Source organism: Stegastes partitus, unplaced genomic scaffold (assembly GCF_000690725.1).
Source record: "Stegastes partitus isolate 25-593 unplaced genomic scaffold, Stegastes_partitus-1.0.2 Scaffold199, whole genome shotgun sequence".
NCBI lineage: Eukaryota > Metazoa > Chordata > Actinopteri > Pomacentridae > Stegastes > Stegastes partitus.
Window position 1 is genome coordinate 475,161 of NW_007577930.1, and position 14,002 is coordinate 489,162.

Here is a 14,002-nt window from a genome sequence, read left to right on the forward strand (position 1 = left end):
AACGTCCCCACCAAACATTTGCATTTTAAACAAATAGATAAAGGTCATTTTGAAAAGCTGCCTCCTCATGACTGCAGTGTGAGGTGGCATGTTCCATGTGTCCCTGCCCTCCTGACGGCGTGGTTAAAGCTCCCATCGTGGCACGCCAGTCAGTATGGTGCTGCACACTGGGATTTAGCTACAGTAGGCAAATACAGCAGAGGGAGAACAGAGAGGCCTGTGTGTGTGTGTGTGTAAGTGTGTGTGTGTGTGTGTCGCATTGCTCAGCAGCATCATGGACACAGGTAAGAGCCACTCATTCATTTACAGGCTGCTCCTGTTACTCTATTATAAATGCATGTTATAGCAAATATATATTGCAAAAATGTGTGTTTTAATAATTTATTTTTAAACTTTTTTATTTCATGATGGCATATTTTTATTTTGGAGACTGCATGGAAAGAAATTTAGTGGTATTCTCTTTATTTATATGACAATTCAGTTTGTATTTTGGCAGTTATTTGATGTGCCAATTAAAAATGGTTCTTTTGCTCATAGAAATTTCTTTTAAGAAATCAGTCAGTTTAGTGTTAATGTTGCAGGAACTTTACCAGCAAAGGCAAACATGTCCAAACATGTTTACTGTATACTCTAATATACATCTGTGTTTGGTATGCATGTAAATTCATGTAATTGAAAGCATATGTTTGGATATGGAATAACGCCTTCCACAGTCATATTTTCTTGTGTGGCAAAGGAGCAAAAGGTGCAAAAGCTAATTTAAAAAAATCGAATCCTGAGAAGATTTAATGTTTTCAAGAATCTGACTGCTGTGCAAAGTTGGGGCTTATCTTAAAGATCCATTCAAAAAGCTGGGGTCTTTTACATACGGTTTTTTGCATGCAATTCCCGTTTGCATAATAAAGTTTGCATTTTCATTGAGTTTATATTTCTGCTTCCCAGGAATGTCCCCAAATCACACCAGCACACATTTTTAAAGAGCAGTGTAATGTTAAATAAGCTTGCTGCTCTAATGCATGTGTTTCTGTTTATTTGCAGAAATCTTTTGTAATATTGTATTTCTGACATCATCCGACCTCCTCCAGTGTTTTCTTACTGTGAGGTTTCAGCAAGTGTTTGTAGTTAATTGCCTCTTTTTAGTCCATTTGCATTGACCAAACCAAAGGCAATTTCCATGACATTTACACACCAATCCCAAAGAGTCATTCACCTATATGCATAAAACTGTGAAATATTCAAATGAACACACATTTGTGGGGATGGATGAAAATTTGTATGAAGTTGTGTTACAAGTCAAACTGTTTCTGGATTTCTTTCAAATGTGTTCAACGCTGTTTCTTTCTCCTGATCTGTCCAGAATATTCCAAGAGAGTGTACCAGGGCGTCCGAGTCAAGCACACAGTCAAAGACCTGCTGGCGGAGAAACGATCCCGACAGACAAATGGGCCGAGATACAGCGTAAGCACAACCTCCTCTAAACCGTCCGGCTTTTGTCCCGTCCTGTCTCTCCCCACTTCATTTTTCTCCCAAACCAAACAGCGCAGCCACAGTTGACATTCTGTTGGTGGCACAATTAAGAGGTCGTCTTTTAAAAATCTCCTCCCCTTGTTTACATTTTGGCTTGTTTTGTGCACTAACGATCCATGGTTGATCCATTGACCACCTGTACCTCACCCCTCCCCTCCGTCTCTGCTCCCCTCGAGCACTCGCAAAGCCAATCTGTAAATAGCTGAGCACAGTGTGTAGAGAGAGACACACAAAGCAAAGAGTCCCATCCTGACCTCACAAAAGAACGCTGACACAATGCTCGCAATGGCAATGGTCATGATCTCCCAAAAACTCCCCCCGAGGTGGAGGTGGAGACGGGGGTGGGGTGGGAGGATTGAGGTGGACAGGTAGCATAGAGAGACAGAAAAAAGGCCGTGCAGGAGGCTGCCTATGCAAAGTTTAAACCATGCACACCTGCCAGCTGACATTGTCCTCTGCTGTGAACAGGCCACAGACAAACCTCCTATTGTTGTCTCAGATAGACACACTGTCTCACACACACACAGTCAGAGAAATCAAGCTTTAGACGTCTGCATGCACAAGCAAGACTGGCTTTTCATTTTTCACAAACCGCCTGTCAAAAGGCTTTCACGGGACAGTATTCACTGTTTGTTTTGTTGTTTAGTGTCGGCATGTCCACTCTATAGATATGCAGACTGCTGACGACTCAGGTAATCAGGGGATTATGTTAGAGACAACAAGGGGAGATACCATCAGATGCAACAAAGAGACAAGTCCAAGAATATGTCTGCTCCAGTGCAATGCTTCACATGAAATTCCATGTTCAGGATTTATGTACAGTTCTAACCGGGATGCAGAGGGAGTTCTCATCGGGAGGGCAGTAAAATGACCATAATTCTTGGCTGTGCTGGTGCTGATTGAGGCTTTTTTTAAAGACATGTGTTTAAGGAGGCCCTGAAAGATGAAACATACAGATGGGTGATAAATTAAAGGAAAAACCAACATACGGTGTCTTAGTAAGGTGTTGGACCACCATGTGCCTACAGAACACCTTCAGTGCTCCTTTGCATTGGTTATCCAAGTGTCTAGAACTGTGCTGGAGGGAGGACCACCATTCTTCCAAAAGATGTTCCCTCATTTTGTGTTTTGATAACGGTGGTGAAGAGCTCTGTCTAACAAATGGGTTCCACATCTCTCAGAAGTGTTCAGTTGGGTTGCGATCTGGTGACCAAAGGCCGTAGAATATCTTCACATTGTCTTCATCAACCATTCAGTCACCTCTTGCGCCCGATGGATGGAGGTGTGATCATCCTGGAAGAGACCACTCCCATCAGAATAGAAATGTTTTATCACAACTTTGTTCTGATTTGCAGTAGCTCTTGTCTCTAATGGACAAGTGGATCCAAACCATGCCATCAAAATGTCCCCCATAGCATAATACAACCACCAGAATCAATATTGTGCATTTAAAACTGGTTAAGTTTGGTTTTTGGGACTACAGGCTACACGATTACTCTAAAAGCATCTACAAACAAACACAGCGTAACAGAGCGAGGGGATCCCCACGCTGTAGAGGCCGATGGTTCAGTGTTTTCCTTTAATTTGTCACCTGTCTGTACATGCGGTGGAGTTCAGCTTCAGTTGGTAAAGCCAAACAAACGCTGATTCAGAGTGCAGGTGGTAAACTGACAACTTCACACTGGAAGGTCAGGTAGCCTGATAACCTCAGATATTTAAGTCTAAAATGATCAGATCAGGTCAGACCATTTATCAACTCAGAGTTCAGGACAGATTTGTCTTTTAGCTTTTGTTCCAGATATTCTGTGACTCTGAACAAGCAGATACACTAAAGGGTATAGCTGGCCTTGCAGCTCAGCTTCTGCAAATTTTCTGTGAGAAGAACTGCAGCCGACGTCATCTCAAAATCAAAACACTGTAACTGCTTTATTCTGAACCTGTTGAGCTCCGTGTTTAAACTACGACACCCACATGCAGAGGCAGCAAGAGGTTGTAGAGGACACGAGATGCTTCTGTCAGGGGTCAGCGAGTCCACAGATGAGACAACAATCACCTGTTTAACAGTGATAACAGCAGCTCAGGAGGCCAGTGTCTGCTCCAGTTGCTCCTTAAATGGGAATAAAAAGCTCAAAAGGCTCCAATTTTAGACCGATTTTCCACTGCATTTAACTACTATTCTACATTGAAAGTTGAATTAATAAGCTAAACGTGTCTTCTGTCAGTTTAGTACAATTAGAGCAGTGTTGTTTTTTGCCGATAAACTGAACTAGTCTTTATGGACAGCAGCAGTCACAGTGTTTTGAATTTTAAACATTGTTAATTATTTACAAGTTGATATTGTTGCATTAACCTGAATATATGAACAGGTGTTGTTTACATTGGTTTGGTCAGGTTTGAATTCTCACTGCTAGTGGTAGACGCTAGACATTAAAAACTGGTCCAATATATTCAGCTGACAATGGCCAATAGTCTCATCTGCTGAAAATTAAAAGAAAAAGAAATAAAACCGTATAGATTTGGCCTATTTCTTGGTGTGTTCCAGGCTCTTGTGGACAAAGCCGGTTTTTGTGTTTTAAGAACAGGAATGAATACGCTCAGGATGTCATCAATGGTCATGCAGTGTGACCCAGAACACATTTGTGTACACACTCATAAAACAACGTGGCTCGAGTGATTGGACAGTGTTTCTGCTGCTTTTAGTTAATTATTCTCTTGGATAACTCTGTTGTGTGTGTTGTTTTGAGCAAACTACTGAACTTCAATTGATCCATCACTTCAAATTATTTGTTTTAATTGTTTTTCAGTTGCTTTTACCAACTATATGAACAATTAAGTTTTCAGTCGTAGCTAAATATTTTGTCCATTTATGTTTTTTTTAGTGCTACTAAAAATAGAGCAGCTCTTTAAACTTTTCATGTTTTTTTGTTTTTTGTTTGTAATTCAACTGTTTATCACCTCAATGACCTATTTTAGTTGTTTTTCTAGTACTTTTGGCTGTTTTACCCATTAATTTGTTAACCCTTTCATGTTTTTTAAAAAAATATTTATCCATTGTTTAAGGATCAGGGTTGAATCCTCAGACTTCTCTGCTTGCTGACTCACTCGCTGTCTCTCAATCATTAACATTTAGGCGTTGACTAAGTGTGTGATTATTCAGTATGTTCTTAAATCAAATCCCACTTTAATATTTTTTTTTTTTTTTTTAATTAGTTGTTGCACTTCACAGTATTTCCATGTACCCTTTGGCAAAGGTAGTAGCAATGGTTGGAAAGCACTGAGGTTTTACTGCTACAGTAGTTTTCCTCTGTAGAATCTACGCCGGTGGCCGACACCACGGTGACCATTTATACTTGTGTGCTGCTCGCTCTGTGTAATTACACTGCCATCAACACTAGTTTCAGTGGGGAGTTGTTTTTTTTTTTTTATGGCACTGTGTTAAATGTGTTTGTGTCCAGATTATGTTGGAGTTGGAGCTAATACATTTTGATCAATATTTACTTTTACTAAATTTACTTCAATGCAGACAAGAGAAAAGACATCAGAGCCAACAGACACAAACTGGCAGAACTATAAAAACTGTACAATGGTGGCTTCATCAGCAGATAAGTAGCTTTTGGGTTTGTAATACAAGCAAAGGCTCAATTACTATCAATTCGATATTACATTTTAGTTCATTTAAGTAATAACTTTGCGTAATTCAATGAGTTCACACAACATGACATGTAGTCACACTTCCGGGGAGGTGCATGTTAGGCAGTGGAACAGGATATAATTAACTATCTACAGCGCAAATCCAATGCAGAAGTGTCAAATACCAATTATGATGGTAGTCGTGAATATTAACTAACTTTAGGTAGCCATAGCCTTGTATCTGCCCTTCCAGGTTGGTCCCCAGCGTCCCTTAACCGTAACCACCTCACAGCAGAGTGTCCTTCATCCATTAAAAAGTCACTTCACTGACTTCTTGCCTATGGTCTACTTAAAATATATATATTTTTTTTTTAAATTCAGAATTTACTGAATACCACAGTTGATCAAGTGTTAGTCTCAGTAGTCTCACTTTAGGGCAATTAATTTCACATTTGGGTCTCACATGCTATAAATAATTTATAAGCAGCAGTCTGGTGTTGTTTTCTTATGGTCAATTTCAATTATTCAAAGTGTTTATTGTCACATGTACAGTTTGGAAACATGTTTCCCTGCACTGTGAAATTCTTTCTTTGCCATCCACCACTAATGCCAATCAATATCAATCTAGATACTAAATAGATAAAATAGACAAAATATGTATATAAACATGTAAAAATAAAATGAAATAAAATAAAAAAAGATCAATAAAGGCAATGGACTGAACAAAATAAGGAGGAGTGCAACATCAGCTTTATGTGCAATAGTCAGCACATGTAAAGTAGCTTTTGTTTTACAATCATTTAAATGTTCTTATATCAGGTCAAACTGCTGTACAGTACGTATGCAGTCATGACACCACACTGTTTGCAGGTATCTGGTCTGCTTTTCAATGCCAGGTTCCCTTGTGTGTTTATAAATGATGCTTCAAGAGCCTAATAAAGCACAGAGGCACACAGTAACTAAAGCCATCCACGGCCTTATGTTAGTTAATGTCGCCTTTTATCTCGGGAAATAAAAGGCCATTGAGAGAGACGAGCAAACTCTGACCACAGAGTTGAGTCTCCTCATGTCGGAACACGGACGGTCACGGTGAAAGTACAAAGATCTTGCATCATTTCACCTCAGCAGCTTCTTTTGTCTGGATTCTGTTTCTATTGAGGTGGTGTGCCTGGACATGCCGCTATTACATAAATGAACAAGGACCGTGAGCAATCACAGCGTGTGATGCAGAAAATTCAAGCTGGTGACACTTTGTAGGGCTGGATAGACTTTCATGGTTAATATCAGGAGGTGCAGAAACAATTTGTACTCAGATAAAAAAATAAAAAGTAAACAAAAAAGAAACAAAACATGGCATTTTAATGTAAGGCGTTCATATACTAGGGTGTGTTGAACATACTGTCAGCAAAGCAAAATAAATGAACTGTATATGTAATATGGAAATATCCACACGTTTACTCTGAAAAGTCTGAAAAGGGTATAATTAATCATTTACATAGGAAGGAAGAGTTTTTCTGTAAAGCTAGGGTGAGTACATCCATCATCATTACCCCGCACACACACACACACACACACACACACACACAAACACACACTCACATACAAACACGCAGGCATTATCTGACAGTCTGAGCTTGAGCGAGCTGATTTCCATACGCAGCCTTCAGAGATGCACTGAGCCGTACCTGGGCCACATGAGGAAGTCTTGGCGCTGGCAAATCACATTCAAATTTAACCCTCAAAATTTGCTTGCTTCCCAGCCAACGCGGGCTTAATATCAACTCTTTCATGTTAGCAATATGCAAACACGAGATCCTGTCAGACCCTGTCCTGTGTCTCTGTGCTGCATGTCTGCGCCCTGATCTCTCTGACTCGGCACGAATCAGGCAGGTAGACAAATTATCAATACTGTTGGTCAACGAGATCCTGAGATTAAAGAGGCACTAAGGCACACTCATATGCACGCTTTGAGCTGTTAACTAAATGATACGACTGTACTGGGTACATTGTCTATTAAATTGCCCCCCAGGGGACAAATAAAATGCTTGAATTGAAATTAATTGAACTAAATCCACCAAATTTATAAGAATCAGCATTTCAGTTTCCAAAATAAGCTGTCTGGGACTCATCATTTACAAAAGTTTACATAGTTTTTTTGCCTCTGTATTTTTTAACGACAGTAGGACCACCAACACATGGAATTTATTGTGTATGTCCCTCTGATGCAAAACAAACTAAAAAACCACACACTGGATTGGGAACTAGAGAGTTTGGTAGCTGGGTCAGCACCTTGTGCTCTTTGTTGGCTCCTCAAGCCCAAGTGGCGACTTCAGGGGCTGAAAAATAAAACCAACAAGGGAAAGTGCCAACAATTGCATTTCCACGAAATGTCCACTTGAGGCTGGCTCCAAAAGCCAGTCAGTTCTGACAGGCCCCTTTGAAAAATGGCACAAGTTGCACTTTAATAATAGAAGCAGCCTGGTCTTGCTATACTTGACCTCCAGGGTGGAAAGTAAACCAAACAATGTCTGTACGAAGTGAGGCAACTGAATCCTCAAACATGTAGGAATTTGAAAAATTACACAAGTTTAAAGCAGCTAAATGCAGCAAGCCGTCGTAATTATGCACATTTAGAGGTAATTAAATGTGTTGTAATCCTATTCTTAGATGTGCAGGAGCCGTAAGTACAGGACAGCAGGTGTAGGTCAACGAACAATCAAGGACGTGGGACTGATTTACATTTTATGATGGAGAAACTCTGTCATGTCTGTCTACCAAACAGAGGAAAGGTGAAGAGCATATGTAGGTCACTCAGAGAAAGCACACACTTCATTTTACATTCAACATTGTGCTCAAAGGGAATCCAACGGCCGCTTTGGATTTTCTGGGTTCCTCTGTTTAAAGGGTGTAAGCTCTTCATCTGACCACGTGAAGTGCTTTCAGAAGACATGTCGTGAACTGGGGCCATATAAATACACTTGAATTGAACTGAATGTGGGTCAAGAGTGTGAAAAATGGTGCTAACTTCAACCGAACCATGATCTAAAGGGCAAACTCGATGAAACCATGACTGTCGAGTAACAAAGTGGCACTGAATAAAGTCAAACAAAGTCAGTGCAGAATCTGTTCAGTTGTACTTTATTCTCACAATATTTGCGTCACTTGACAAAACCTACGCTTCCATATGTAATTAAAATGTCATCCAGTTTGCGTTCTGTGGCTCAGAGTTTGTCGAATTCCAGTGAAATCTGAACTCTTGTGTCTCTGTCACAGGGAGGAGCCACCCCTCCACCTTCATATGTCCAGATGCCAGGTGAGACTCCACTAAACAGCTTCACTTTTTGCTGCCTAAAATAAATCTGTCAGCACGGTCTCAGTCAGCACCCTCTTTATTACTAAACCTAACACTTAGAGGGTGCCAATTAGCATTTTGACTCTATTGTCTGCACATTTCAAGCATCTGAACGTGTTAACGTTGTGGTAAGACTGTGGTTAGACAGAGCACTGCTGCCATGACAACACTGAGGATATGTTTTTTGTTGTCTCCCTTCAGGGTCTCACATGCTGCCCAGCTACTACGGCATGAGACGCTCCTTCATCTCCGACTCAGACTTCTGCCCGTCCACCAAGCAGTTCTCCCCCGACATGTACTCCTCCAGCCTCGGGGGCAAGCCGCTGGGCTGCGAGTCCTCCACCATGTCCAGCTACTCTTTCATCGACAGCTACTACCCAGAAACCTTAGCCGACTACCGCAGCGCCGCCACCTTCTCCAGCTCTGGAGGGTCCTTCCTGCCCTCGTCGGCCCTCTCCTCACTGCTGCCACCTTTCAGCGGAGAGTCCTCACATTTGTTCCTGGTAGGTTTTAGGATCAGGCGTCCTGTGAGCTTGATAGTGACAGAGATGAGACAGAGGAGATGGAGGTTTCAGCAAAGGGGAACTCTCACACCTCAAGCAGTTTGTTTTTACTCACTTTGGGCTAATTTTTTTTTTTACTGCAATATAAAGTCCTGCACCTCTACAGAAGCAGCACATACATGGCTACAGCTAGAGATGACTCACAATGACTTCTGTGCAGAGTGACCAAGTCAGCAACAAAACAAGCCAAAAACTCACTTCATTTTTTTTTTTTTAACTGAAACCTGGAAACTGGAGTTAACATGTAGAACCATTTTACAAGTGTCCTGAGGTGTTATGTGCTCCCCTCTGCTCGGTGGCTGCAGTTCAGATGAAAAGTCATGTGACTATTTGTAACACTGAATCATTCGTGGCGTCTTAGTTGCACTGAGGAATGAAGACATTTTTCTATTTCTCACAGGATCTGGTGAAACAAACAAACAAAAAAAGTTAAATTAAAGCAAAATAAAGAAATTAAATTAATTAATTCATGGTATATCTACCATGAATTAATTAATTACTGAAAGTAATTAATTAATTAAAGTAACTATTACTGAAAGTATGCCTTTTAAAGTATTATTATCACCCTCATTATTATTATTATTATTGTTATTATTATTATTATTATTATTATTATTATTATTATTATTATTATTGTGTGCTACAAGGTGTCTCGGTGTTTAGCACCGTTGCCTCGCAGCAAAAAGGTCGTCAATTCGCGTCCAAACATGTTGAGGTTAATTGGTGATTCTAAATTGTCCGTAGGTGTGAATGTGAGTGTGCTTGGTTGTCTGTCTCTAAGTGTAGCCCTGTGATAGACTGGTGACCTGTCCAGGGTGTCCCCTGCCTTCACCCTGAGTCAGCTGGGATAGGCTCCAGCCCCCACGACCCTAGTGAGGATTAAGTGTTGTATAGATGATGGATGGATGGATTATGGTGAACACTTTAAAGTCCTGAATTCTGAAATGATCAAATGCAGCGCAAGTTTTGTTTTTACCCTTCTGGGGTATCAGCATACACCATTGCCCATAAAGTTGGAATAATTTTTGCTATCAGACACATTCCTGTTTTTATTTCTATTTATACACATATAGTGGGACGTCCTGCCCGTTGACACCATCAACCAGCTGGTGGACAGTCTGCCACCATGTCTTAACACATTGATCCATGTCAGGGGTGGTCAGACTCAACATTTGTGACATTTGAAAGAGTAATATTAGACATTCTACTGCATGAAATCCCCTCAAATATGTGTTTCCTGTTAAAGGGACCACGGTTGAAAAATTGAAACAAAACCCTTCATCCAATTGTTCAACATCCCAATTTTATTTAACCCTGAACACACAGTTTGTAAAAGTTAATTGTGGTTTAATTTTTACTGTGATGTGTATTGCATGTATATTGTGATATCAATCACGTTTTGAGAAGGTTTATCTAGAATAAATGGCATTGTCTCAATCATTTCATGAGAAGAGGTAAAAAAAAACAAACATGTTATTCCAACTTTATGGGCAACAGTGTATGTAGTGAACACAGTGATGAAATAACGCATCACAAAATGACGTTATGTGATTACAAAGGCCTCCTGTGATGGAGCGCTGCACTATCTGATGAGGAAACGAATGAATGAATGATTCATCCTCACCTCTCATGTCTTCCTGTTTCAGAGGGACTCTTGGGAGCAGTCAGTTGCAGAGCCGGTATCTCAGGTGGAGGCTCTCTGTCCGGACAGCCTGGCCTCCGTCAGCGTCCCCCCCTCCATGCCCAGCCCGGAGCCCCCGGGGAGCCCCTCTCAGTACCGCTCCCCCAGCCGAGGCTCCTCCATGGGCCCCGTGTCCAGCAGCCAGCCCTACACCCTGCACCCCCTGGAGGACGCCCACTACCACCCTCTAACCAGCAGCAGCTCCTACTCCCTCCCCACCTCCTCCTTCTCCTGCCCTCCCTACATGAGCAGCCCCGTCAGCGACCTGGTGTCCAAGATGGTGACGGAGGAGGCAGCCGACGGCCACAGCAGCCTGTCCGCCAGCACTGACGCTCACTCCTCCTGGGCCAAGGAGGACGGGGTGAGCGCCTGGTCGCCCTACGAGATCAGGAGGGCCTACTGACTGGACGACTGAGGATTGAGTTTTCACAGACAATTCAACAGTGAACTCAACAAACACTTGGCAGCCTGTTGTGAACCTGGAAGATTTTTCTCTTTTTGTTGTTGTTGTTTTGGACAATTTATGTCAGTTTGTTGACTTTTATTTCTAAGGAAAAAGTTTTAATATGTTGGTAGGAATGCCTCAGTGGACCGTGGTGTCCGATCTGATGTGTGAGGAGGCTCTTACTTATTTGTAAAAAAAAAACCCAGCAAAAATAAAATGTGTCTGTTTTGTTTGATTTGTATGAAAAAGAGCGGGAAGAGTGAATGTGACAGAAAACAAAAGTCATGATAGGACATAGTTTGAGTTATGAAGTAAAGGTAATAAAGTAGGATTGTCACTTTTATGATGCATCATGTGAGAATTTATGGTTATTTGTTAAAAGCTCTGTGAACATGTTATTCTTCACCCTCCAGGAGCTCTTTGTGCTGATGCTGTTTTTAAACCACAACCTGCTGCCGTCTTTAGAAGGTTTCTGAGTGAAGCACATTCATTGAAGAGGCTGCGACTGTGGTTAAAGAGCATCATTGTGCTTTATTTCATCTCATGTTTTTTCAGATCTCTCCCTGACATGGTGACAGGAATTGTATTCCATAATCAGCCTCTTAGCTGAATGTTGGACCAGGGGAAATTGTTTTAACTGTTTAAAACTTTTTTGTAAAACACATAAAAACTCAGATTGTTGGTTAATTTCAATCTATTGCACTAATGAGAGAGGAAGAAATTGTCCAGAATCTCTCTCAAAGGGAAACACAAGAGTGGCATCTTTTTTTATCATATGACAGTGAACACAAAACTCCTTTTTTCATTGGTTCAAACCTGTTGTTTTAACAAGCATGACCTCTGAATCTGTAATTCTACATTCCATATAGTTACAAATGTGCTTCCTCAGACTGGAACCACATCCCTTTGAAGTGCCTGAGCTCTCTATTTCTGACTAACACACACTCATGTTGAGCTGGAAGCAGCGGCCAACTTGATCAACATGTGAATAAAAGATCATCTAGGAGCCAACAGCCGAGTTTGTTGTCACCTGCCGGATCACAATAACCGACATAATCACAGGACACTGAGCTGAGTCTACTGTTTTATTTATTGTACCATAAACTCTTGAAATTACAAGATAATGCAAAATGTAAAGCCTGTTTTGGTAACTTATGGATTCTGTTAAAGGAGAGTTTTCACCTGTGTCTGAAATTTTAAAGATGGATAATTAATGAAGGTGGAAAAAATACAGTAAAATAACATCCAGTGAGAACATGGACAGCGGTGAGGATGGTCTGGAGTGAAAGGAAACAGCTCAGGTTTCTGTTGGAAGCCTCTCCTCGTGTAACATCCAAGAACTGTTATTTAAATTATGATTAATAAATGGTTTATACAGAGACATGAGTGTACATATAAGATCATTTTGAACTGTTTAGTAACGTCTGTGTTAGCAGCTGTTATGACCTTTAAATCTGATGAGTTTAAATAAAGAAAAACAACAAAACAGTGACAGAGCCACACAAATAGAGGAGGCAGGTTGAGATCATCACTGACGCACCGGTGGAAGCAGCTCACTGTAGGTCAAATAGTTTGTGTCTCTTATCATTTGCTTATGCAGGTGAGATAAACATGTAGCCGTACATCATGACTCATATACAGCACAATAAGCTTTTTTATGTAATCTTCAAATAAAAGTTTGGAATAGTAGCTGACGTTCTGCTTTTTTTAATTCTTGATTAAGTTGAAAAGATAATTACATGTGAGCCTGTTATGTCTGCTGTGCTCAGGACGTTCAGCTGACTGAGACATCACACTGTGTCCATCCACACTTTGGTTTCTTTGTTTTGGCTGCAGGTTCTGGGTCAGTCTGACATTGCTCAGCAGTTTGTTTCCAGAACATCTTGAAGTAGGTTTCATTCGTCTGGACAGGAGTTCAGCTACATTCACAGCTAAACCTAAATCATACACAGTTTATTTGATAAAACTGAATCTTTATTTACATATAAATCAGATGCATTTTGATACAGTCGATACACCTTTCACTGACAACAATATGATGTCTTTGAACTGTTATTAGGTCAGCGTAAATATCTTCTGGATAATCAGAACTAGTGGCTGCAAGGTGCCTCTGTGGTTAGCATCGTTGCCTTGCAGCTAGAAGGTCGCCGGTTCGCGTCCCAGGGAGGACACCCGGGATCTTTCTGCGTGGAGTTTGTATGTTCTCCCCGTGCAGCGTGGGTTCTCTCCAGGTTCTCTGGCTTCCTCCCACACAGTCCAAAAAACATGTTGAGGTTAATTGGTGATTCTAAATTGTCCGTAGGTGTGAATGTGAGTGTGCTTGGTTGTGTGTCTCTAAGTGTAGCCCTGTGATAGACTGGTGGCCTGTCCAAGTGTCCCCTACCTTCATCCTGAGTCAGCTGGGATAGACTCCAGCCCCCCGGGACCCCAATGAGGATTAAGCGGTGTATAGATAATGGATGGATCTTTGAACTGTTATTACCTGTTATTAATGTGTATTGTTAAAGCAGAACTATGTGACTGTATGTGGTTGAATGGAGGAGGGTTGTGCTGGTAAAATACATCTGTAGGGAAACAAAAATCGTAGAGAAGTAGTTCTGCACACACAAAAAAGGTCTGCCTTGGAAAAAATAGTAGTTACAGGATGTAACTCCCGGTTTCAAGTCCATGTGTAGCCCTGAGACAGAATTAATGTCCAATAAAAAATGAGGAGAAAGCAGAATTTGTGTAGCAGAAAAATTAACACTGAAATATGTATTTGTTTACAACTACATTACAAGTTTACCTTTGTTGGAATCCACTGG

General features: G+C 41.0%; 1 protein-coding gene across 1 annotated transcript; it reads left to right on the forward strand.

Moving 5' to 3' along the window:
- The first annotated feature begins 203 nt into the window (after window positions 1-203).
- On the forward strand, window positions 204-12,887 carry pou2af2 (POU class 2 homeobox associating factor 2). Its single transcript, XM_008280565.1, has 5 exons — window positions 204-284; window positions 1,358-1,458; window positions 8,431-8,470; window positions 8,711-9,012; window positions 10,719-12,887. The coding sequence occupies exons 1-5, from the start codon at window positions 275-277 to the stop codon at window positions 11,154-11,156; spliced, it is 891 nt and encodes a 296-aa protein (XP_008278787.1). The 5' UTR covers window positions 204-274; the 3' UTR covers window positions 11,157-12,887.
- The last annotated feature ends 1,115 nt before the right edge of the window (window positions 12,888-14,002 follow it).